Raw genomic sequence first — 24673 nt, 5'->3', positions numbered from 1 at the left:
TAGAGAAGAAATCCCTTTCTTCATGCACATAGAGGATGATGTGGATTATGTGTATCTGCCATTTTCTGTATCTTTACCATTGCCAGAGAAATGAAATTCAGAAGGATTTATTCATGAATCTAGATAAAGGATTATCAGGTAAATATCTGGGAGTGCAGCCTTCATTGAACACTGCCATAAATCATAAAAATATGCCCTGGTGACACCTCGCTTCCACTGTCCACTGTGCCAGAGCATTGAAATATTTTAAGCTTTCTTTTGTGAAGCTGTAAAGGTAACTACACAAGCAACTGAATTTTCACCTGCCTTCCATTGGAGCTGATCTTTATGGCAGTGTCAAACTGTGAGCAAACATACTTGGATAAGAAAGCGGTTGCGAGTATGTTTTTGGTGTGAAGTGTAACTCTCCCAACTTAATCACAAGTAAATATGCATGCTATGTTGCTAGCTATATCAGCTGTAGCTAAGTTTAGGTTTTGTCTTTGGTGTGCTTCTTCTCCATCTATGAGAAAAAGAACTATGCACCCCTGCACTGGGCCATCTCCTCCTTCTTTCACTCTGATGGAAAAAAGACATGAAAGCTAGTTAACTAGCTTTCATGTCTTTGCAGTAAGTTAACTAAGTTATCACAAGCTAACTGTTAGCTAGCTAGGTGTTTTAATGATATCAGTTGTTATTTTGGGTATGTAGCAGGTACCTACATCACAGTTAGTGAATGGTAGCTTCAGTAAATTTTGTAAAACTGGCTAGTATTCATAGGATGTGAGCCATTAGTTGCTATTTTTAGCTAGCTAGTTGGCTAATCTAGTCAGGCCAAGTTTTGAAGATATACATAAAGTGGCAGATAGAATGATATGGTTGCATATTAAAAAATGATCATCTTCACTTGATAATAGTTGTAAAGAGTAAAATTTGAACTTTACTGTCCGCTGTAATGTGTAAGTGTGGTATTGGTGGTAAAAATCACTTTAGAGTTTGCAGTTATATGTAAATAAATATTAGTCCTTGTTAGCAGCCCTTGGCTGTGCCTCAGGCCTCGTTACAACCTAAGTTGGGCTTTCTTTTCACATAAGCGCGTGGCTCTAGAAGTGGTGGCTCCAAAGTGGTTTATACCTTATAACATCGGTTGTATCTAATTTTACTCATGTTCCTATTTTCAGCCTCTTTCTATGAGTTGAAGGGAACTGTTATTTATAAAACTTCTCTTTTACTGACAATGAATAAGTGAATGTAAGATTCTCTTTAGTCAGTTTGATTCTCGATGTACAGTTAAATTCCTGTCATTGAATGTTTGGATTCTCTCAGAGTTAATCATCGCAAATGCAACTAAAAGGTACAAAGGGAATGAACAAAAGTTAGCCCTTGTGTCGTAAACCACACACAAGATGATACCCGAGGAAAGAGTTTTGATTTGGCACTTCTGTTTAAACATCTTGTAAAGGGATATTGTGATCCTCTTGCTTTACTTCCACTCATAGTAAAGGCTGTCCTATTTGAAACGCTATTTGGCTCCATACGTGCCATTTTTGCTATCAAATCATGGTTGATAAATCATTCCAGAGAGAGATAGGTGTGAGGTGTGTTCATTGCCTACCTCGATCAGTCCAAATTCTGTCTCTGGGTCTTGAATGTGAGAGGCTAGTGAGACTCACTCCCTGTTTGTAACAGCACTTCACTCACTACCAGGTCGGATCCCAAGGACGCTCTCCACCTTCTCATTTAAACGCCACTTGATATCGCCTGCTCGATATCGTATTATGGTATGACAAGTTGTGTTGGAAGAGTAAACTTCAACCTGTCCTCGGCAATTTTTTGTAGTCTGGCCGTAATAAAATGGAGATTGGGCAGTGTTTGCGTTGCCTTGTTGAAATTCATGTTGCCTCTTTTCATGTGTGACAGCCAATTTTGTCTGGTTTTAGAAGAGATGCGATGGGACTGCATTCAGATAGAGATTAAATATGCAGCGATGCTGTCAGACCCCAAAAATCTGAACGAGGGGCAGACTGAACAGTAAGTGACATGATCTCCAAAGGGTTTCATTTTTCGGTTTGGTTGACAAGATGCAGCCTAGAGGACCACAATAATTGTTCATGTTGTCACGTCACCATGAGAGTTGTTGTAATAGCCTTCATAAAAAGAGGCCCTATCGTAGCTCTGCATAGTTGTGGCTAGGTTTGATTGTACAGGGAATTGAGAATGGGAAACCACTTTCTCTTTTGGTCTTTCTAGACAATACAAAATCCAAAGTGGTCTGGAAAAAGAATGAATCTGTCAGCTAAAAAGACTAGGGGCGGGGGCAGATAATGATTATGAGTGTGTCCAAGTCTGTCTGAAATGGCCATATGGTAGTGGGCAATATAACTTTAAAATCCCATGAAAATATCTACCCCTCAGCAACTAATTGTTCTTGTAGTTTGTCAACACTCCGGTAGATAGACAAGACACAACTTCCATGAATATATTTCTCTTTTAATTGATGCTTAGAGCTACCCAAGATACCCAAGATAGTCTCCCTGATGAAAAACAGTCTTTGGCTAAAAGTCCTTTGTTCGTCAGATTATGTGGTGGGGACATTTTTAATGCTTTCCTTTAGCCTGCAAACCTTTGAAGTATAGTACTATTCTAGTCTTTATTACTGAAGTTCTTTTAACTTGGAGTCTGTTATTAGTGGCCTGATGTTTCAAAGCTGATTCTATTTACACTTAAGACCTCTTGCAACTTACTGTGAAGCTTAAATAATTATACTTGATCTATCATTTCAATGAATTCTTAAAAAATCCATTTGAATGATTGGTTTCCAGCTGTGACACATTTGTAGAAGGGTCTAGATTTCACAAATTGCTGGATGCTCTTGAAAAACTGAACCACCTGTTTATGTATTTATTATTATTTTTTGTGTAAATTGAGTTTAACACTATGGGAAATTTTTAACAACATTTGGAAACGATCTACACGTTTTCATGGCAAAAGATGGCCTTCTAAAGGCATAACTCCCTAAGCGATCGCCCACAATAAGCACTTTGTGTTTCAGAACCCTCAAACATTGTTACAATGTTTTTTCAAGGATCCACCGTAGCCCTATTTCCTGCGTAAAACATGTTGTGAGAACAGAACAGGTTTCCCTCAATATTTCGACATGGTATTGTTTTAGAAATGCTTCATGGGTTGGCTCAAGGGGGATGTGTCTTTTGTTTGTTCCTGACTCGGCTAATGTTTAGGGATGGTGTTTTAAATGAGTATTGTCCTTGAACTGATTGACAGCCTGCAGAAATGTTTGCAGAGAAATGAAAGATGTTGCCTGTGTCACGTTATGAAATCTGATGTTTCGTCACCAAGAGGAGAATGTAGTGTTGTAGCCCCTCATGTGAAGAGTGGATGCAGACTGAATGGCAATAAAACAGAAGCTGCGAAGACAGTAGTCTAACATAGGACAGTTTTGTTTATAGCTTATGGCAAGGAACAGCTTGAATGTGTTTCATGTTAGTTTTTTATTGCATAACTGACCTCCATTTGTCAAAGGGTCATGAGAGCTTTGCATTTAAAACATTCTCTGTGTTTTTTATCCCTGTGATGTTGTGGGGGTAAAGGCTGATATATCTACATCACTCTGTGCGTTCCACCTAGACCCTCAGCTCCAGCCCCAGACAGTGAAGACAAGAAGGATTTGTGAGGGCTGAGGGGATGGTGGGGAAGCTCTTTGTTAGGCATGGAGAGTAGGGAAATGCTATATTCTGCCGCTGCTGCTGAACGGGCCCAGTTCCCCCCGGGAGCCCTTTCACACGCTTGCTCCATGACCACATCGGGGTCCGTCAGCTCTTGGAAGGCCACAGAGTTGCCCGAATGGAGTGGTGTTGTGTTTGTTTTGTTTTTGGGGAGGGTAGATGGGGTCAGGCTGTTGATGAAATTAGAATTCTGTCTCACTGCTTGGTAGCTCCAAGGGTTGTACTGTTTACTCAAGTGGGGTTTGGAGAAAGATGGAATCGTGAATATTACATGTATTGTACATTTGCTGTTTTTCCCCCGCTTTGTTACAAATAATGGACTCCAAAATGCAGTGGTGAAGCCTTAGTACATTTTTGCAATTAGTAACTACAGTCTAAATGCTTTGTAAATTGATCCCTCATCTGAGACTGCACATTTTTTTTCTCACATGGATTGCACATCTGTTCCTTGGGAAAGTCTTTCCACGTCCTCGATAAAGTGAATAGGTTTTAACAAGCTTGTTGTTAAAAACGTCACTGTAATGCTCTTGCTGTGAAAACCTTTTTTATACGATGGTAAGGAAATTAGGTGGTCAGCCATTACCTGTTGTTTACCCTGGCGTGAGATAGGTTTGTTGTTTAATGCATGTGTATTTCACTACACTCAACAACTGATGTTGGCCTGTTCTACAGTCAGCCATTCTCTGTTGGAATACAACAAAAAGCCTTGGAGGTGGTCGAGTCCCTGGAAAAATGAAATAGATGGTTAAACTGTGGAATAAGTATAGCTGTACTGGATGCATGGAGGTGCTATTGAATGATGTGCTCTGTTGCTTGCTCCCACAGTGAGTTTGTATCCTGGCTCATGGAGATTGGGGAAACCGACAACCCAGAAGAAGGGGTTCACCTGGGCCAGGCTCTGCTGGAGAATGGCATTATCCACCATGGTTAGCTCCCTCCCCATCTTCCTCTTGCCCCTTCCCCTGAAGCATGCGCTGTCTGCTTGTGGCAATGTGTGAGAAATGGTGGCAATTAACAGCTCTGCCAATGATTTCTGAACAGGCATTTAATCTGAAGGTTACTCATAATGCTTGGAGCTAAGAAAAACAGATGCCAGTGTTTTGTATTGCTGTGAAAATTTACTGTACTGTATGCATACTGAATGACAAATTGTCCTGTTTCTCTAACAGCATTTGACTTGATATTGTTTATATTATGCTGTGCTAGGCCTTGGATTATTATTGTGTCATTTGTTTGGTAACTTGGATGGGATTCTGCGTAAATGATTCACACTGTATATCTTTTTTTTCCTCAAGAAGAAACTGGACCCTAGCCAAGCTGTGTATAAAATTACATTCTGCTTTATTGCTTCCTAACTTAGAGAAATGAGTTTTAGCCCCAGAGCTCCCTATCTGAGAGAAATAACTTTCAGCTTTAGTGAGTGCTCACTGAGAAGGATGAATTCACTGGGTGAAAAAAAGAAAGTTAAGGATTACTTTTCATTAGAACTTTAATGTAAGTTGCATGCGGAGCTACATGATGCTGAACCAACTGGTTTCTATAAAGGGTCTTCAAAGCCCCTTGTCTAGAGAGAATTGTAGAATGGCGGTATTATCTCCAACCACTGCTTTCTAATCAACAACTGTAGGGTTTGTCTGACTGTGAGAGCTGTGTTCCAGCCAGCCAGGCTTTGAAATTCCCGTGACGTTCCTTAATCCCTGATGTTTCACAAAGGATTTCCAGTCTTTTTTTTCCCACCAAATATATGATATGCTCTTTGTATCTGTATAAATACCATGTACAACACGAGGGACTCATTGTTTTCTGCGTTTCAGTCACAGACAAGCACCAGTTCAAGCCGGAGCCGGTGCTGTACAGGTTCCGTTACGATGACGGCACCTACCACCCTAGAAGTGACATGCAGGATGTCATCTCCAAGGTAACCAGCCTGGGTCATTGCTAGGAGGCTAGCTGGATTGATTTTCAGATTGTTTTTTTTTTTTTTAAATTCAGGAAGATTAATTAGAATCTTAGACGGTGCACTCTTGGTGCCGTACCTTTACTAAAGTATGAACCTTGAAAAATGCATAGATCCACCTTTGAATTTCGGACAGGAACATCGAGTCTGCATTTTGATTTATATTATCTCCCCTCTAGGGTGTCAGGCTCTTCTGTCGGCTTCATAGTTTATTCACGCCAGTGATCAGGTAGGGAGAATTTCCATTTCTGCCTCATTAAATGTGTCTCTCCTCTCATCTTTCATAGCAGGTGTGGTCATGTTGTTTTCGTTCCAGTTCCTTACTTCTATAAATAGGGCCAACAGTCTGATTGAAATGTGAAATGGGGTGGGGGGTGGGGGGGAGAGACTAAGCCGTGAAATTGCTGCCTTTCTAATTGGCGAGATTTGCGAAGAGAATATGAACACTGGTTTATGTCAAATGGAGGGAGGACGGGGGCCCTGCTTGCCTGGAACTTGACTCTCACGCCTCGGCGTTCGGCTCATGGAGCTTCGCAGACGGCCGCTCTGGGACTTCTTGTGGAGGCCAGACCATGTGATGTTGGCAGATAAAGGACCTTGGTGCAATCTCCAGTCAACAGAGGCGCAGTGTAGGGCTTCCTGTCAGCATGGAGGCTTTAGCGCGGGGCACTCTAAATGGGCCAAAAGAGTGCGAGGAGACGAGCTCGTGAGGGTCTGAAGCCTCATTTCACAGCGAGCAGATGCAGATGGCAGCGCCTTGGCGGTGTCCTTTGCTAGACCGCTGAGAGCGCCGTGTTCGCCTGGGGCATGGACAAGTGCTCGCAGCTACCGCAAGATTTGCTCAGGGACACCAGGATCCCGGGCTTCAGCAGACTGGGCTCGTAAGGCAGGACGCAGGCGCAGAAGCCAATAAAGCCATTTTTTCCCCTGCATTTGGCTCCATACGTGCCACTTAGGTTTGTGGAGGGCTGAAAAAGCTGATGAATTCCAGATAAACAGCTTGGCCTCGGAAGTATGCAGTATGGCAGAAAATGCGTCCAAAATGGAAATGTGAAACAGGTGCAACCAGGAACTTTGGCAACAAGTTTGGCCACAGTAAATTCAAGTCCTCCTGTTGAACAAAATGTAAACAGTGTTTATGGAGTGCATGTTTTCTTGTGAGAGTGGTTTAACTGCGTGCTTCAGTCAAGTGTGTTGCTTTCAGCCTGTTTCTAACAATTCCATTGTCAGTGTAAATGGGTTACGTCAGGGGAGGGAGGCGGTTTTCAAGATCAGCCGTGTTTGTGGCACGCAGCAAAATAGCTTGGGGGCAATTCTCTCATTCAACATCAATGTGATTGAGTTTGGGAGAATCCCTTTTAATCCACTGACACTTTGCTGTTCTGTTGCGTCTGCTCAGGGGCTTGCAGTTTAGACTGGCTCCATCAGTGGAGGTTTCCCTGCAGCTCATGTGCCTTTGTGTGCTGCAGCACACAGGCCCATGTGTAAAAGGCTGGTGAGGCTCAGGCAGTCCTAGTGCCCAGTGTATTCAGGACCAGAGCGTGTGTGTGTGTGTGTGTGTGTCTGTGTGAAAGAGTTCTCACTGGGAGCTTACAGTGCTATGGGCTCTGTACAATGTGGCCCTGGCTTGAAGAATGACATTCCGCTAATTGAAGCTGCCGACTCCAGTCTAATTGGGTGGAATTTCCTGATGGCAGGGGAGGAAAGGGGAGGGGGGGGGGGGGGGGGGGCTTTGAAGGGGGCAAACGCCCCCGCCTTCCCCATGAGAAAACCTATAATTCCTGCTTCGCTGGATCACACAGCTCATGCCTAATGCTCCTGGAAAGAAGAAGGAAAAAAAAAACCCCTGTTGTGTGACGCAGTTAACTTCAGACAAAAGCCGGGAGCTGTATCTGTGTCATGGCTTATATGCTGTGGAGAATGCCATGCGGCACGGCGAGGTGAAACAGTGATGCAGCATTCTGGCCTGATCCCTGCGGTACCTGCACGCCCGAGGGCTGAAAGCAGACAGAAGCTCGGCGCTGACCTTCAGTCACCCTCCCTCTCAGACTGCACAGAGCTGCTCTCGGGCAGATGGCCGCCCGGTGGGCTGCTGTTTACCCCTCATTTTTCACTCCCGACAGCCTCTGTGGCCCAGCCGCAACTTCCTCTCTGATAGGCTGGAATAACAGTGTGCCTTTCAGACCGAGCAGTCAGTGAGGCAGCATGAGCAAGCGCTCTCAACTTGTGACTTTGACGCTGTGGGCTGCAAGGAAACATCAGTTGAAACACCCAACTTAGAGTTCCCGTATCCTCTGCCTCTGTTCAGTCTAAGTGTTTATTTTTATCGAGCCCTGTTAAAAAACCTTATTACTTGCTGATGTATGAAGGTGTTTGCGGTGGGTGCAGTGGTGTGAAAGAAAAGGTGTTCATTGATCCCAGGGGCACATGAGGGGACACATCAGGGGACTGCGTTGGTGATGAAATGAGGCTCTTAAACAAAAGAAACAGATGTACGCTCTCTCGCGGCGTGTCGACTGCAAACGGACGAGACCGGGTTTGGCATGTTTTGGGGGGCAGGGCTGTCGGAGTGTGGGCTGTAGCGGCCTGGACTTTCCGGCGTTCCCGCCCGAGCGAGTGTCCCTCAGGAGACCCCGTGGTCATGGGAAAATGAGTGCTCCATTTCATAGTAAATTCCAGGGGTCTGGCACAAGCAGCAAATAGAGCGGGGTGAAAAGAACACAAGGACACACAAGCGGACTGATAAAGCCACTCACCCCTGAGCCAGATGAAGGCATGGTTCTCTCAGGAGCGCTCTGCTGCCCAGGTGCAATGAAGGTGCTGGTGACTGATGTAAACCATGGGAACACAAGTGAATGTAATTGTGACACATAGTTTTTTCAAAATTTGAATGAATCTGGAAAAACAGAAAACAGTGGCTTACACATATAATTATTGCAAAGCTGTGACTTGCTGTTTCAGCATCATTTTTGTCATTTTGTCAGTCATATTTGTTATGTATTATATCAAAGAATAACACAAGTTGTGATTCTTAACCCTACAAAAATAACTGGATGAAACTCATATTCCTACTAAGCATGCTATGTACATATTTGCTTAACATCCCACCAAGTTGTGTGCTTTAGGTCACTTACGGACTAAAAACAAACTAACAAAAACAGAAAAAAATATGATTTGCCGGTTAAGGTACATATATAAATGCACACACACACACACACACACACACAGACACACACACACATTATCAACATAGAGGGAATTGTTTTAGGGTGACCTACTTGTATCTTTTAGCATCAATATAATTTATGTCTATCCTGACACTAAAGACAGGAAAGGCTCTTTAAGACTGCGCTCCGCTGGGGCTATTCATGTGGGTGAGATAATGGCCAGGGGTCAGAGGTCAGCCTGTTGTATCCTCAGCTCAAGTTCAGTAATGGCTATGATTGTTTTGACACCACAACCATTTTTGTTTTGCTTAATATCAATGCAGGGATAAAGACTACCATCTGAGAACTTACAAATCTGTGGTGATGGCCAACAAGTTGATAGACTGGCTCATTGCGCAGGTGAGACCGTCATGACATTAGTTGTGTTTGTTTTGAGAGTTTTATTTTTTTATAGCGTGTGTGCATATTGAAAACACATTTCCTCTCCAGGAAATGGGAATAGATGAAAGAAAGGAAGAGGGAAGGGGCTGTTTTCTAAACAGCCCGGTCATTTCAAATATGTGGAGGAGGAAACAGACTGAAACGATAAACTGCAAACCAGCTACAATATTTCAGTTTCCACAAAGAAAAGCCCAACAGGAGAGATTTTCTTGCCTTAATTAGACGTCAGATCTTTATTGTGCTTGACGTGAGGCTCAGAGGCATATGGAATAATAGACGCATTTAAAGGCTAGTAGCCTAATGGCATAAGTAACAATTGGGTTGTATTCTAGTGCCAGAAATGTTCCCTCTTCCAATTTATGCTGCTAAGTGGGTTGTGTAATGTGTTAGACTTCATCACTCTGTGGTTTTGGAAGTATACACTTTGTTGGTAAAATATGGCAGTCCTATAGTTGGGTTTAGCCTTTTTGGACTGGGGAACAAAGCAAGGGTGTGACTGCAGCGTTGCGGCTGCCTCACGTGATGCTGTTGGTCACACTCTGAGCTCTCTTTTTTAGGGCGACTGCCGAACGAGAGAGGAGGCCCTGATTTTGGGGGTTGAGCTCTGCGACAACGGATTCATGCACCACGGTATGGACAGTTCTCCCAACAACGCATGCTGTCTCTTAGCATAGGAGCTCATTACCTCACCTTCCATGACTTAAACTTTCATTTGCCATAAAGCATAAGTGGGTTTGACACATGCCAACTTCGTGTTCTGTGATATAAACGCTACCATGACAAACGCCCGTGTCAGAGAAATGGACTCCCACATTCCGGTTACTTTGTTTATTAACATTGTGTGAGTGTGAGATCAAGTTAAGGGTACGCACGGTTTGTATTGCATTGTTTGCATTGGCAAATGAATGGATGTTTGTCATTCCAAGCGAGAGTGGTCAGTTGTCATAGTTACCAGTCGTTTATGGAGTTCCAGCTTCTTTTAAAAGCCTCGTCTGCAGCTGCCAAAGTTCACATCATGCGTGTCTGAGCCACGTCCCATCTCTCATTATACTCATGATGTCAGCGCCCCAAACTGCATGCACAACAAATCCCAGGGAAATGTATGAAGCGAAAAGTACCATAATGATCCAATCTTCAAAACGTGATTTCAGAACCCATGCCGAAGTTATTTGGCTTCTTTGTTTGTCCGTTAATTATCAGATCCTGCTGGTTAAAATCAAAGAACATTTGAAAAAACTCTGGTACTTTTTTTTTTTAAAGGGGTATGTGGGGGGTATTTTTGTGCTTTAAAGTGGTGGGACTCAGTTTTAGTCTTGCGTTACCGTGGAGACGGATTTAAATCCTATCCAGGTCCTTTCTCAGCTCCCTCTTACCATGCAAATGGCAGGTCTCCCACAGCAGTGAGACCCCTCTTAATGCCCAGTGCTCTGTGTGCAGAAAAACTTCTCTGTGCCACTTGCACTTTTATCTTTCACAGACGCATTCACGCCTTTCATTTGCAGCACCTTTGACTCTAAAGTTTTTCTTTCAGCAAAGCGTTCGTGTATTATCATTGTTCTGAGACCTGAATTATTATCTCCGAAGGTAGACAGTCGTTTTATGAAGTTTGTTCGAAAGGGTCAGCATAGGCCATGAGAATACAATGAAACAATTCAAGGCAACAGCTCAAATTATGATGAAGTAGGGCAAAGGAGTGTGCGGTGAGGTACATTTCAGACAGCGGAGCTGCTTGAAAAGTCTACTTTAGAGGGGATTAATTGTCTCTAAACCTTGTACTCACAGTGCTGGAAAAGAGCGAATTCAAGGACGAGCCTCTTTTGTTCCGCTTCTTCGCCGACGAGGAGATGGAAGGATCAAACACCAAGCACAAGCCCATGAAGCACGATCTGAAAATAGTGGAAAATGTCATCGCAAAGTCCCTGCTGGTGAGAGACACCACACTTCATTACATGCTGTTGATTGCACATACAATGGGCCTGGCCTTCTGAGCTCCTGTGACATAGGGTGGGACAAGTAATGCCGACTGAGTGTAGCACATGCCATACCTCGGTAATGATGGGTCCACTTCCTCCAGTTCCAATCCTTCAAATGATTCAAAGTCTGTTTGAGTCCCCTAAGGCAACCTTTTTATTTTGATGTCAAGTGAGTTTTGCCAGTACGCTTGAGTGACTTGTCAAAAATGAAAATTTGCATGACTTTCCAGTAAACAATGAAGCCTAAATCAGTATATAAAAATACCACAGTATAACACAGTATAGCCCTCCAGTCCTGCCTATGTTCACTGGAGCGACAAATATGCCATAATGCTGTGTGTGCAGATTCTTTGAGACTTCAGTAAATGGTCTTATTTGTCTGCTTCATTACGATTTCTACCATCCCACAGATAAGGCCCAGCGATGGAGGCTGTGGCTTCACTCTTGAAGACCGAAACAGAGTTCCCATGATCAAGTCAGTGGAGAAGGGGTCATACGCAGAGGTAAAGGAGCCCTCTGTCATGCTTTTAATGTTTCTTTCTTTTGTAAGTGGAGTCGGACGCTAACCATGCTATCCACGGCTCAACGCACCCAATGTAAACAGACAGGCTTGCTAAATTCTGGTGTTTGCTGGTGTTTACCTCTTCTTTGGGTGTCTCTGTTTATTGCCGTGCCAGAGACAGGGAGTCTGTGTATGTAAAGGGTATTTGTGTGCATCTGTACTCATAACATCTGAGGGACATTTGGACAGAGGCACGCGACCCAGGCACAGCTGGGACGGGTTTCGGGTTTGGGTCTTACAGTGGAAGCGGGGCCTCCCAGTGCAGTGATTTTATTGCTTTCTGCAGAAAGGAGGCTGAAGGGAGGCCTAAACATGAGCGCTGGAGGAGACAAGAATGTCTCCTTTGCTGTGATCTGCGTTGTCACTGAAGGGCACGCCATCTATTAAAGTCAGCAAGCGGTGCGGTCAGCCTGAATCTGAGGTCATTGTGCTATACCAGTCAGTCTATCATACCATCAAGACTGAGTGATAAAACAGCTCTGATGGAGCAGAAGACTTTGAACCCGGAGTGGTCAACACTGCTGATTTACACAGGTGACATTTATTGAAGCTGAAAGGGTGCAAAAGCCTTTATATTCACATTTCCTTTATCTACTGTCACTGATTCATTTGATAGATACAGTATATGACAGAAGTTAAGCCAAGGGATATTTAATCAGTCCTAACAGTATCCACAAAAACGTTGCACTATCTTTAGGATAGCCTCAGGCATACAGGAAGACTTTTTGTGTATGTATGTATGCATCTGAAATTTTGTGCTGTAAAATATGCAATATGACCCAGTTGTGCATTCACTTAAAGGCTGCTTTCATAAAATCTTGCTGTCTGAGTTAGAAAGGCTGGGTTAGTTCCTTTGATTGGATGCGGAGTCACAAAACTATTTTGCCTTATAATAATGGGCCATCTTCTGTGGAATGGAGGAGAATTTGTAAATTGCAAGATTTATGGGAAGGTTATAGCGGGACTAAAAGCAGTGTTTCATATGAGTCAAAAAATAAAATTGGGATTAGTAACTGTGGTTCATAACCGATGTCAGATAGGATTGTTAAAATGTAATGACTGTCAGAGAGGCGACAAATAAAGTTTCAGTTAAAGCTCAAATTCATATTCTTAACAGTGATTCAGAAATAGAAGGACACACATTTGCGTTCTTTGAGGCAAGATGCATAATGGAAGACAAGCTGTAGCTGTATACCTCCAATTCACCTCAGGTGCAGTGGGATAATTGCAATGGGAGCTAAGTGCGACAAGCAATATATTACATTTGTCTCACAACATAATGTGCTGCATTTCATATGCAGAGCCATGCACGCTATTTTCAAAAAATTCACTCGGATAAACAGAGTAATATTCAGCACAGAGGCATGGTCAACTATGCTCAGTATGCTACAGTTTATTCAGCCCCAGTGATGAAATCCCCACTGGAGAACAAGCAGGACTTTATCTTTGACTTCAGATGTGTTGCTGCGTTCATGCTGCAGCGATGTTATCCTAACCCCTCTGTGCGCTTTCTCCAGATGGCTGGCTTGGAGGTGGGGAAGAAACTGTTCGCCATCAATGGGGACCTGCTCTTCCTGCGGCCCTTCCAGGAAGTGGAGTGTTTCCTCAGGCAGTGCTTTAACAGTGGGGGGCCCCTCAGGGTCCTGGTCAGCACTAAGCCCAGAGAGTGAGTCTGAGGGTGTGTGTGTGTGTGTGTGTGTGTGTGTCTGTGTGTGTGTGTCTGTGTGTGTGTGTGTGTGTGTGTGTCTGTGTATGTGTGTGTGTGTGTCTGTGTATGTGTGTGTGTGTGTCTGTGTGTATCTGTGTGTGTGTGTGCGTGTGTGTGTGTGTGTGTGTGCGTGTGTGTCTATCTGTGTATCTCTGTGTGTGTCTGTATATAAAATGTGTGTGTCGGTGTATGTATGTGTGCGTGCGTGTGATATCGGATGCAGCAGTGAGACTCCTTCATCTGGCGTAAACTTCTGCGTTCTCATCCCAGGCCTCTCCCATTCCGTCCTGTCTGCCTGAAGGGGACATGCCTCGGTGCACTTCAGCGCATTCCACACTTTTAAGCAGCGATTTGGTTTAGCTTTGGAAATCCAGTGCTTACTTTACATCTGTGCACCTTGCATTCACAGGACGCTAAAAGTAAACAACATGTCTCTGGCTGGTTTCGCCCACATGAATCTGGCCTGTTAGGTGCAAAATGGAGCCGTTTCATTTCCCTTGTTGAGAAAATGTCAGACAGATGCTTTGCGGTGGTTAACTTGTGTCCTGTAGTCATTATTTACAGAAAGGGCCCTCTCTGTCGACATTGCTGGGGCAGAGAGTGATGGTCTGTATATGTCTGTCTGTCTGTCTGTCTGCCTCCCTGCGTTGCTGCTCCAGGACGGTGAAGATCCCAGACTCAGCGGATGGCCTGGGCTTCCAGATCAGGGGCTTCGGCCCGTCTGTGGTGCATGCCGTTGGCAGAGGTAAGGATCCCGGATCAGTGGGAGGTCCACTCCCCCGGGATACGGCTTCTTCCGCCTCCTTCCACGAGGCCCCTGCGGGACAGCTGTGCTGCAGCTGTGCCTATAGGTGAAGCCCTGGCTTCAGGCTGCTGAGAGAAGTGCATTGTGGGCTGAGAGTTGTGCCTGTGCGTGACTCTATGGCCCTTAAAAGCATCAGTATCAACAGCTCGGGATGTGGAGGGGCTGTAAAGCTAGGTCGGCTTGTGCTATACTTTGTTGGCTGTGGAAATTGGATTCTCTCTTGTTTTGAAGGTGGTATGCTTTTCAATCAGGGATAGAAATAGGGAGTGTGCTCATCTCTTCAGCGCTGAAGTGCGGTTTATGACTTTGTCCTGGCTGGTGGGGGGTGGGGGTGGGTTTTAACTGGAGCCTGCCAGGCAGCGGCCACATGCCCGGTGCAGGGGGATCTGCCAGCTCTTTCAACAGGGAGGATGCTGGCCTAGAGGCTCATTCCTTTATCCCCCAGTGACACGCAATACAAGACCCTTCATCAGTGCTGATATTGACTGGCTCTGCCATTCTGTAACATGTTTGGGAATTCTGTTGAGCTCTCTCTCGAGTTCCTGGCTTTCCATAGCCCTTTGTTTTTATTTATTAATTTTTTTTCAGGCCCATTTTTTAGACCCATCCTTGGCTTCATTTTGCTAGAATTATTTTGGCAATTACCAGACACTGACTGTTTTCCCTACACTGAGGTGATTTTTAATTTTTTTTTTTGGCACATTACGATTGGCAGAGTCAGTGTAATATTTCTTTTGCGTTTCCGTATTTTAGTAGCAATGCTGTGGAGTGCAGCTGAAAGGATGAACTAGTGTTGGCTCCATAGAGCTGAAATGCAGCAGCTGCTTTCAGAATTAGATTTTATTGTACTGTCAGTTGCCCGGGCTGTTTCTGCTATGAAATAGGAAAGGTTATAGGAAAAGTGCGGTGTAAGGGTTTTATTTCAGTCAGACTGTGAAATGTGATTAGGCAGCTGAAGAACTTTTACAGAGACGCGCAATGTTAGTTTTCATTCTGGGAGTTACTCAAACCAGTGTGTTATGTGTTTATATTTAAAAGATAGTAGAAACAAACGGAAAGTATTTAGTCTGTAAGGCGCTTCTTTGTGATAGCTCTGAACCTTGAAGTACTCCTTGGTCTGAACCACATCCCTGATAGCAGCAGAAAATAACTACCAGATAAACAGCTTCCAGGATCACTGTGTTGTTTTTACCTTCTTGTGGAGCTGCCAGGACAGAAAGCTCCCTGGTTTGGTGCATTCTTGTTGTCCATCCTAATCATTTATATGAGCTTGAATGAGGAGGTTGTTTATCGAAATATGTGTATGCTTATATGGTTGTTATGTTCAATTCACTGTGCATGATGCCGTTTGACCCCAGCTGACCAAAAGTATTCTGCATTCTACATGCTTGTGGTCTGAGCCCATTATTACTGACTAATACAGTATGCTCTTTGCAGCACTGTTTGTAAACATCAACAGATTCAGGCTGTGTATATTTTTTTTTTAAATGCCTATTTCCAGTGATTTTCCCTCCTCCTCATTGGAAAGAGACTGTAATGTATGGCAAACAATGACAATGACATCACCACACCCCCCCTGTGCTTCCTGCAGGCACTGTGGCGGCCGTTGCCGGCCTCCACCCGGGACAGTGCATCATCAAGGTCAACGGGATCAACGTTAGCAAGGAGAGCCACGCCAGCGTCATCGCTCACGTGACGGCCTGCCGGAAATACCGCCGACCCACGCAGGTGAGGCCTGCCGGCCGCTGTGTGTGTGTGTGTGTGGGGGGGGGGGTTGCGGGGTCGGGGACTCCAGCGTGGGGCCTGCACGCCTTCTTGGATTGATGCACAGAGGTATTTACAACCTTGGCTCCACCACCGCTGACCCCCGGTCTCAAGGGGACGACTCTTCCAGGAGGCAGGGGGTGCAGTGCGTGCCTCAGCAGCAGCGGTGTAATGGCAGTAATTGCTGGAGGTGCCAGGCCCAGCCCAGGTCGTGGCCTAATAGCAGGCTGCATGGCTCAGCGCCGGTGCTCCGCTCTGGTTTTGATCAGGCCCGGCCAGGGAGGCACACCCTGCCTCGGGGGGGGGGCTGCGGTCAGCCACAGAGCAGAGGGAGAGCGGCATGCTGTTCCGACGGCGGAGACGTTTTGTGGGCTAGCTGGCAGGAGGCAGCGAGGGGAGGAGGTGGCTGGAGGCCCTTGCGAGGGCGACGTCGCTCTGGAGGAGCTGTGTGGGGCGCTTGCGGGTGGAAGGGGATTGGTGTGGGTTTTCAGTCTCGCCCTTAAAGATGAGCCTCATTTCATGTGAGTGAATGTGTGTGTGTGTGTGTGTGTGTGTGTGTGTGCTAGATATTCATATCTGTCCAAATGCATTATACCTCTCTAACATAATGTCTGGCAGTGTTTGCTACATGTTGAGTTCAACCATAAAATATGAAGTTTCTACTCTGAATGAAAACAGCTTGATTATTTGAGTCTGCTTTCTTTTCGGTCTGTTAAGTGTGTGAAAAGGACAATGCAATCTGCGGCGTCATTTGAATGCATCCTCAGGCCATAGTGGCTGGCTTTCCATTGATCTTTTGTTTATCCTCATTTCAGCAAGATTCAATAAAGTGGGTGTACAACAACAGTGAGAGCGCCCAGGAGGACCATCAGAAAGCCAACCAGACGCCCTCTGCAGAGGAGAACGGGGACGTGTTCGAGTGTAAAGTGGAAGGTACAGCTGGGACACAAGCTGCCACTGTGCCTCGCTGTCTCTGTGGCAGCACCTTGTGTGATTGTCTGAGAATAGGCCTGTTTGTCTCCTGTCACGGCAGACGGTTTCACGCCGGTAGTTTCATCTGGCGTCTGTTTGAATCAGAGGCGTCACGCTTTGTTCGGCTCATCTAGCATTAATTCAGTCTTCTACAATTTATAATCCCCCAAAGATATAAGTGGTTATTTGTGTTATTGTAAATTCCTTGCAGTGGATTTATTGGCTTATCAACTCGTCAGAGTTTTATGGGACGGGTGAACTTAATGCGCTTGGATCCGCTCATCACTGACAACGGGAGACGGCAAACTGCCACAAAACAATCTACTCCTGATAAGTTACAGTCCATCTTGGAATTCACACAAGCTAAAGCATTTTTCCCCGTTGTCAATTATCACCAAGCACGGGTTGATTTTTCTGGTTTTAGGATAAGGAGACTTTATTGGGCTTTATTCACACCACAAGAGATGAGCTAAGCAAGTCAGATAGCGTGTCGCAAAGATAAGGAATGCTCTTGCTCAACCCTCATGGAAAACTTTGTCCAAAACTGAACTCACTGCAACATCTGGAATGTGTGTGGTTGCCCATGTGTTTTTGTCCATGGCCGCTGTCTCTCAAACGGATTTATTTGTCCCTGTCTTTCAGAGGTGATGGACAAGTTTAACACCATCGCCATCATCGACGGGAAGAAAGACCACGTGAGCCTGACAGTGGACAACGTTCACCTGGAGTACGGCGTGGTGTACGAGTACGACAGCACAGCTGGGATCAAGTGCCACGTGTTGGAGAAGATGGTGGAGCCCAAGGGCTTCTTCAGTCTGACTGCCAAGGTAATGCCACATATGCCCTAATATGGTGGCATGGTACAGGGGAGGGAATTGCAATGGCGGATGATGCAATACGGGAGGCTGTACTAGTATGAGGGAATGAGCTACAGTCCAACAGGCTGTCTGACCCACATCACCACAGAGATACCTTCAGGGCCTTAATGAGTACTTGTGGAATGTTAATGTAGCATTTGTCCCATTAAGGTCTAAGTCTGGGTCTTGTATGTGTTCTCACATTTTGAAAGACTGTCCAGAGTGATATTTACTTTAACTACCACAGAGAGCATAGACACCTTGGATCCAGGAATACGTTTGTCACCATTACTAACATTTTGTGTCAGCGTAAAAAGCTTTTGCACTATCGACTGTGTGCTGTTGCTGTTGTCAGAAAAGAAACTTGTTTCCAAATGTTCCCATTTGTGTTCACAATATAAGAAGGCTAAGAAGACTGGCGATAGTGTAGTCGACTGCTTTTAGCAACCAATCTTGACACCCATCAGTACAATGCAGACGGGTCATGGAAGCATAATAGCTTTTTTTTTGAGACAGCAGGAGTCCTTGTTAAAAGCTTGAGTGTAGATCAATCTCAATCAGCTGTTTCTAGCTGATACAGAGAGCAAAAAGCACTGCTTGCTGTGATGATATACCCAACTTGCCTGCTGCTGTAACTGAGGGTTTTGATGGTGGCTGGTATTGATTGTGACTTTGTGAACTGCGCAATCCTCTGTGTTTACTATGTCTGAAGTTACAGTGGCTCTCTAATATGCGGTGTAGTGAGAGACATTTCGTGAAGGTGAAAAGCAATGTTTTATGTTTCCATCCTGTGGAGTTTTATTGATATTGATTTGATGATTGATTTTAGTAAAAATTAATAGCCAGCTGAGTACTGCACCTCTTTTGTATGTACCTGAAATTGCTTTATAAAAGTAGCATGTAGTCTCAATTGTTCCAATTGCATCATATATTTGGTATTGTCCTGGTGTCTCCCATGTATCACAGATTCAGTCATATGGGTAGGGGGTTTAGATCACATAGTGGGCATTTATTTATGTCGTTTCCATTTAATTCGAATGGGAACAGAGCAATTACTGCAAAACAATAAGAATCTCTGCTTCAAGCGAAGTCTCATAGCTAAAGTTGAAACAATAAAGCCAAAACTGTTTGATTTGCTTCATATAATAAAAAAGTCCTATGTGTAAAATCTCTAAACTGAAAACAATTTCTGTGTCATTGCAAACATCTGCCTCAAATGTGTAGTGTTTTCCTTTGAGAACTGTATGAAGATTTGTTTAATGTCTCTCAAGCTGGTGTGTTGTTTTAAACTGGTCTCGTCTCACCCTGCTCTTTAATATCCTCCTCTCTGCACTTCCTCTGTGGGTGTCTTGTCAAATACCTCCTCCGGTTATATTCTCTTAACGGCGGCTCAGCCCTCATATCGAGTGTCCCTGGCCTTACTGTTGACTGACTCCAGAGTTATGATTTTTGTGTTCTAACTGCCAAACATACAGTAAGATGGTGTGGATTTAAATCCTCATGAAAAGGTTGGTGCTCTGTTCCATCGGGCTGTGATGCCGAAAGTGGTATCTCAAAAAGGCTATAGGAAGTATGTGTGCTTGTGTGTGAATGCACCAACCATTTGTAAATCTGCCTTGCATTTATTTGGTGTGTCACTGATGCAGTGAATTTGATACATGTCTGTAGGTAGACGTATATGTTTTACTATAATAATAGTATAACTGTAATCAATGGATCTTTGTTCAGGGTGCTTTTTTAGCTGGGGTTTACAGCTCAGGTGACTATTTTTGTCAGATCGTCACAACTTAAGCCATAGACTCTGACTGTTTTGTCAGCGGCCTCCCGTAGGGCTATGTTTAAGTATTGGGTTTCGATTGGATGCTGAACGTGTTGGGCGGATCTGCTCACCCAGGTCCTGGAGGCACTGGCGAGGAATGACGACCAGCTGGTGCAGACCTGCGCCAGGTTGAGCTCCAGCGCTGATGTCATACCAGAGGACCTGCAGACCAAGTTCACCGCTATGTGCGGAGAGAGGCTGGAGCACATCAGCCGCCGAATCACTAACTACAGGAAGGTACGCGGTGGCCTTTAGCCACAGTTTAATAGCCAAAGATGTCCTGGTTTGTTCTTCTACAGTAGAGCAGTTACTACAAGAGATTTAACTATGTGTAAGGAAAATTATTGCTTTTAATTCTTACAATATATGTACATATTTAGCAATATTTACTACAACATCAGAATAATAAAATTTCTGTTTTAGTGATTTACTGTAGAAGCATCTGTGGAATTCAGGCATAGAGATTCTCATTCCACAACAAATGCATATCTTAATCAATATATGCATGCAAAGGGTTAATTCATGTCTGCATATTCAAATCTCCAGTCCCTCAAATTAATAAGAAGAACATAAGAACATAAGAACATATGATGACGAGAACAGGCCATTCGGCCCAACTAAGCTCGCCATTTCTTAATTAAAGAGTATCCAAAACTGCATCAAGTCTAGACTTGAACACAGCAAGGGTCTCTGCCTCAACTACATGACCTGGCAACCTATTCCATGTATTGATAACTCTTTGTGTAAAATAATATTTCCTTACATCAGTGCAGAACTTACTCTTAACTAGTTTCCATTTATGTCCTCTTGTTTTACAGACTGAACTCACCCTAAAGAATCTATTATAGTTAACCTTATTGATTCCTTTTATACATTTAAATACCTCAATTAAATCACCCCTAAGCCTCCTCTCGTTTAATCTAAATAGGTTAAGTAACTTGAGTCTTTCCTCATAGCATTTATATTTCATGCCAGGAACTAATTTAGTTGCCCTTCTTTGAACCTTTTCTAAAGCTTCGGTATCTGTTTTATAGTGCGGTGCCCTATATATTCCAGCCTTTTGCTTTTACTGATCTGCCACAAATATTTCAAATTAACAGGCTAAGAAACTGAGATATTGTCGGCAATGTTCATAATTAAGACATCTGTAAAGGAAATGCCTGTTAAGAAAATGTAGTCCTGGATTTTGTCAGCTGACTTTATTTGGAGAAAAATATTTGGGGCAAGCCTCCCCCTTTCTGTGCATGTACCTTGACTCAACGGTTGATTCAATGCTGGATTCATTATCGGTCCCTTCGCTGGATAAAAATAGGTCTGAACATCCAGTCCTGTTGCATAATTTCCCTCCTGTTGCATTCCGTGGGGGGTCCCAGGAGAGTGCAGAAAGACCCGGAGGGTGAGGTCCTCTGTGACTGTGGGACAGTCCGGAATGTGAGGAGCTAAGATTTCCAGGGAGACTTAACCAGCGTTCAGACCAGCTGTGGACCATACGGTGCGTGCGGTCCCACAGCCAGAGAGAGGACTCGCGCAGAACGGAAACGCGCAGGTCTGAGAAGCAGATCTGATGCCGAGCCATTTTTTTGTGTTTGTGTTCAAGTTGATCACCCAAATACAAACCGTCACCATTAATTTTTTATTATGTGGCATTTAACCCATGGTGAAATTAACTGGAAGTGAAGAATGTGCTGGAAATTAAGTTTTGTCAGTTTTACAGTACTACCGAAAGGCATGTTTTTATTGGAAAACTGCAGTCAAAAACTTGCCTGGAAGCCAGGTGTTTACAATCCAGGGAATCAGGATTATTAGAAATATTGATTAATGCTTTGATTGTGGATTCTTTCTCTGAAATAAACTTGTGTAAACTGGGCCAGGCTAATAAAACCACTTTAGCAATTACATATTTAAAATTGTACAGAGGAATGCTCTGTAATTTTTCAAGTTGAAATGGGGGGTTAAGATCTGATATTGAAACCATGTGCTTGTAAAAGTGTTGCATGCATTTATATTCAGCATATTTTTGAATGCTTGGAAATGGCTCTTGTGCTTTGGTGTGAATAAACTTAACCTGGCATGGATTTGCTCAGTCCTCTGCCTGTAATGTGCACAGGTGAATATAAACCATGCCAGTGTGTCAGCGAGGGGCTGGTTGATGGATGTCAGGTATCGGCCATCAACATCACAGCACGGAGCTTCTGCAGTGTAGTGCGCAGGTGGGATTAGGCTACCTGAGGCGTTAAGCAGAGCCTGCATGAGCAATCAGTCAAGGGAGGTGATAAGAATACATGGAAATGAGGTGAGCAGTGTGGAAATGTGAACCCGGTTGAATGCTAAGCAGCCCGTGCCTCTGCCCTCAGTTTTCACGGGTGCTGAAGAACAGGGCGTGGCCCACCTTCAAACAGGCCAAGACCAAGGTGTCTCCGCTGCACAGCAGCGACTTCTGCCCCACCAACTGCCACATTAACGTGATGGAGGTGTCCTACCCCAAAACCACCACGTCCCTGGGCAGCGCCTTTGGCGTGCAGCTGGACAGCCGCAAGAACTCCATCCTGGAGAAGGCCGGCAGGAACTCGGATCAAGGTGAGCTTCCAGGCCCGTGAGGTGGCGGGAGTGGCTGCAGCGCAGACGAACCTTTGCACGTGACACGTGTGACCGGCAGCTCTGTGACGTCCTCCTGTGTTTTATAGCCAAGCTGAGCCCCATGGTGTACGTCCAGCACACCATCACCAGCATGGCCGCCCCCTCCGGCCACAGCCTGGGCCGCACGGAGGGCCACGGCCTGCGCTTCCTGCTGCGTGAGGACGACCTGCTCACCCTGGACGCCTACCAGAAGCTGCTCAGCAAGCTCACCACCGTGGTCAAGGAGATGGAGTGCTACGCTGCTCAGATCCACGAGTGAGTACAGCCCAGTTACATGCTGATTCATTTTATCTGAGCCCCCTCCAGAGGGGGATGTACTGTGTAGCAAAAATTACCCTGACATGGATTATAAGAATGATAGACAAAATCTGGGGGCCCAATACTTTCAGGTACATCTCTGGAATAGGTAAGAAACTAAACTAATTCTTGTAAAGCACCAGGTGATGAATTCCATGTTATGAGAAATTTTATTTGGAATATTGGGGACAGAGACCCATTATACATGACCTTGTGTTAATAATAGCCTGATGGAGCCACTGTGTTGAAAAAATTACCATTATGATTTGTAATCTGCTTCAAAAAAGATATGTATCTGTAATTATAAGCAGTGCTCAAAATTACATTATGAAGCTAATTAATTGAATCAGTTGTCCCTACCTTTGCTGCTGACTCCATTTTGAATCTTTGGCCGTCACCTCATTATAAAACACTTTTCTCCTCAGAGGTGCTGATGGACTGATGAATCAATAAGTTCTTGTGCCTCTTTAATGATACCATTTGTTTAAATATTGATTATTTTTTTTTATAGTGGAAAGTAAGTCTCAGGAGGAAAGCTGGCCTTTTCACTCAGTTCATGTATAGAGAAAATCTAAAGGATATCCTCAGTTGTTACTGCAGAATCACGCTTGTCCACATGTACACATCGGTCTTAAGCAAAAAGACAAATGCACGTTAATGAATAAATGTAACCGAATACATTAGCATTGTGTTGTGTTTTAGCTCTGCTTGTATAAAACGCATTAGCTTTTGAAATGCTGGCGGTGGGGACAAATCTTCTGGCGTAATTTGCCTCTTTTGTTGGCTAGTACAGAAACTCCGGTGTGCGAAAGTGAAAATTTCTGTTTGGAGTAATCGGCACCCCCCGTGTCAGGAAGCAGAAGGTATAAGAGCATGCGGTGCCTCTCTCTGCAGAACGTCTTTGATTTTGCACAGCCTTCAATCTGTCGCCTGTGAGCCGGCGTCACGAAATCAGGTGCGAATGAAGCGCCGCATGGATGAAAGCCTGTCGGAGGACCACCCTCACAGATGCGGTTTTGAGCGCTGTTGCGCACCGATCGACGGTCCCCGTGTGGCAACGCAGCCCCGGTGAGGGACCCCCCGGCGGCTGTGTCCCTCTGCGCTTTTTGAGCTGCTCCAGCTGCTGTGGATGCACTTCGCATGTACGCGTTGTTTATTTCCCTTATCTGCTGCTGCTGATGCATTCTGACAGGCAGCATTAAAAATGTACGGGCCAGTTATGTAATTTGGGTAATTCCTGTGCTACAGGTCTCCGTGGCCCAACTTAAGCAAGACATTTTTCTTCAGCGTTTACATGTAGTTCATGTCGTATATCAGAGCACTGGCACATCATCCCTGTCTATAGGATTAGCCTCTGAAAGGCATATGGTGTCATTCTTCTGCCAGTTCTGTGAGTTTGTGGAGACTGGTGCAAAGAAAATCAGAGCTTTGTTTTGGCTGAATCTTTCATGTGGCTTTTAAAGCTTATCCCGGGGGGACACAAAACAGACAGTTGACTATAATTTGGCATAATAAATTATTCAGCGATACATCCACGATGCGTAAAAATTCACATGGTTAGCTACATTCATTGCTTTTGGGGAAATGCAAGCCTGCGCATTCGTTGTGCTCTCGGCCACTCAACATGCGTTTTGTCAGCAGGGTCTTATAGAATTTTGGAAGGATGGAACACGTGCGTCTGCCTTTGCAGTGTGACAACGGTTGAGAGATGTACAAAATCAATTAGTCCTCCGTCTTCATCCTTTGCATGGATCCGGCGAGATGGGAACTGTACACTTCAGTATAAATTATTTTCAGTTGTCATAAATAATGACTGAGCTCCAGCATGCCCTATGGAAATGCCCCTAAAAAAGTACACCAGAAGCTTAGGCAGTTTTTTTTAGTTTTCTTAAAGCAAAAAACACTTCACTCAAAAATCTTTCTGAGAGCAGCATGTATTTATAAAATCCGTTCAGCTGTAATTTCACTTTATGGTAGGCTGTGCAGTTAAAG

General features: G+C 44.5%; 1 protein-coding gene across 2 annotated transcripts in view; it reads left to right on the top strand.

Annotated features, from left to right (window-relative positions):
* Positions 1 to 24673, top strand: part of prex2 (phosphatidylinositol-3,4,5-trisphosphate-dependent Rac exchange factor 2) — a 106588-nt gene that overhangs the window by 39481 nt on the left and 42434 nt on the right. For both annotated transcript variants that reach the window (XM_036521005.1, XM_036521006.1), the window contains 15 exons: positions 4548 to 4648; positions 5537 to 5640; positions 5859 to 5908; positions 9170 to 9245; positions 9845 to 9917; positions 11070 to 11212; positions 11671 to 11763; positions 13340 to 13488; positions 14190 to 14275; positions 15927 to 16063; positions 16915 to 17032; positions 17714 to 17898; positions 19823 to 19984; positions 22102 to 22324; positions 22432 to 22639. In XM_036521005.1, coding sequence (XP_036376898.1) covers positions 4548 to 4648; positions 5537 to 5640; positions 5859 to 5908; positions 9170 to 9245; positions 9845 to 9917; positions 11070 to 11212; positions 11671 to 11763; positions 13340 to 13488; positions 14190 to 14275; positions 15927 to 16063; positions 16915 to 17032; positions 17714 to 17898; positions 19823 to 19984; positions 22102 to 22324; positions 22432 to 22639 — 1908 coding nt within the window. The remainder of the gene's footprint in view (positions 1 to 4547; positions 4649 to 5536; positions 5641 to 5858; positions 5909 to 9169; positions 9246 to 9844; positions 9918 to 11069; positions 11213 to 11670; positions 11764 to 13339; positions 13489 to 14189; positions 14276 to 15926; positions 16064 to 16914; positions 17033 to 17713; positions 17899 to 19822; positions 19985 to 22101; positions 22325 to 22431; positions 22640 to 24673) is intronic.

This window comes from Megalops cyprinoides, chromosome 2, assembly GCF_013368585.1.
Source record: "Megalops cyprinoides isolate fMegCyp1 chromosome 2, fMegCyp1.pri, whole genome shotgun sequence".
In the NCBI taxonomy this organism is placed as follows: domain Eukaryota; kingdom Metazoa; phylum Chordata; class Actinopteri; order Elopiformes; family Megalopidae; genus Megalops; species Megalops cyprinoides.
The sequence above is the reverse complement of the archived record's forward strand: the minus strand, read 5'-3'. Positions and strand labels throughout refer to the sequence as shown.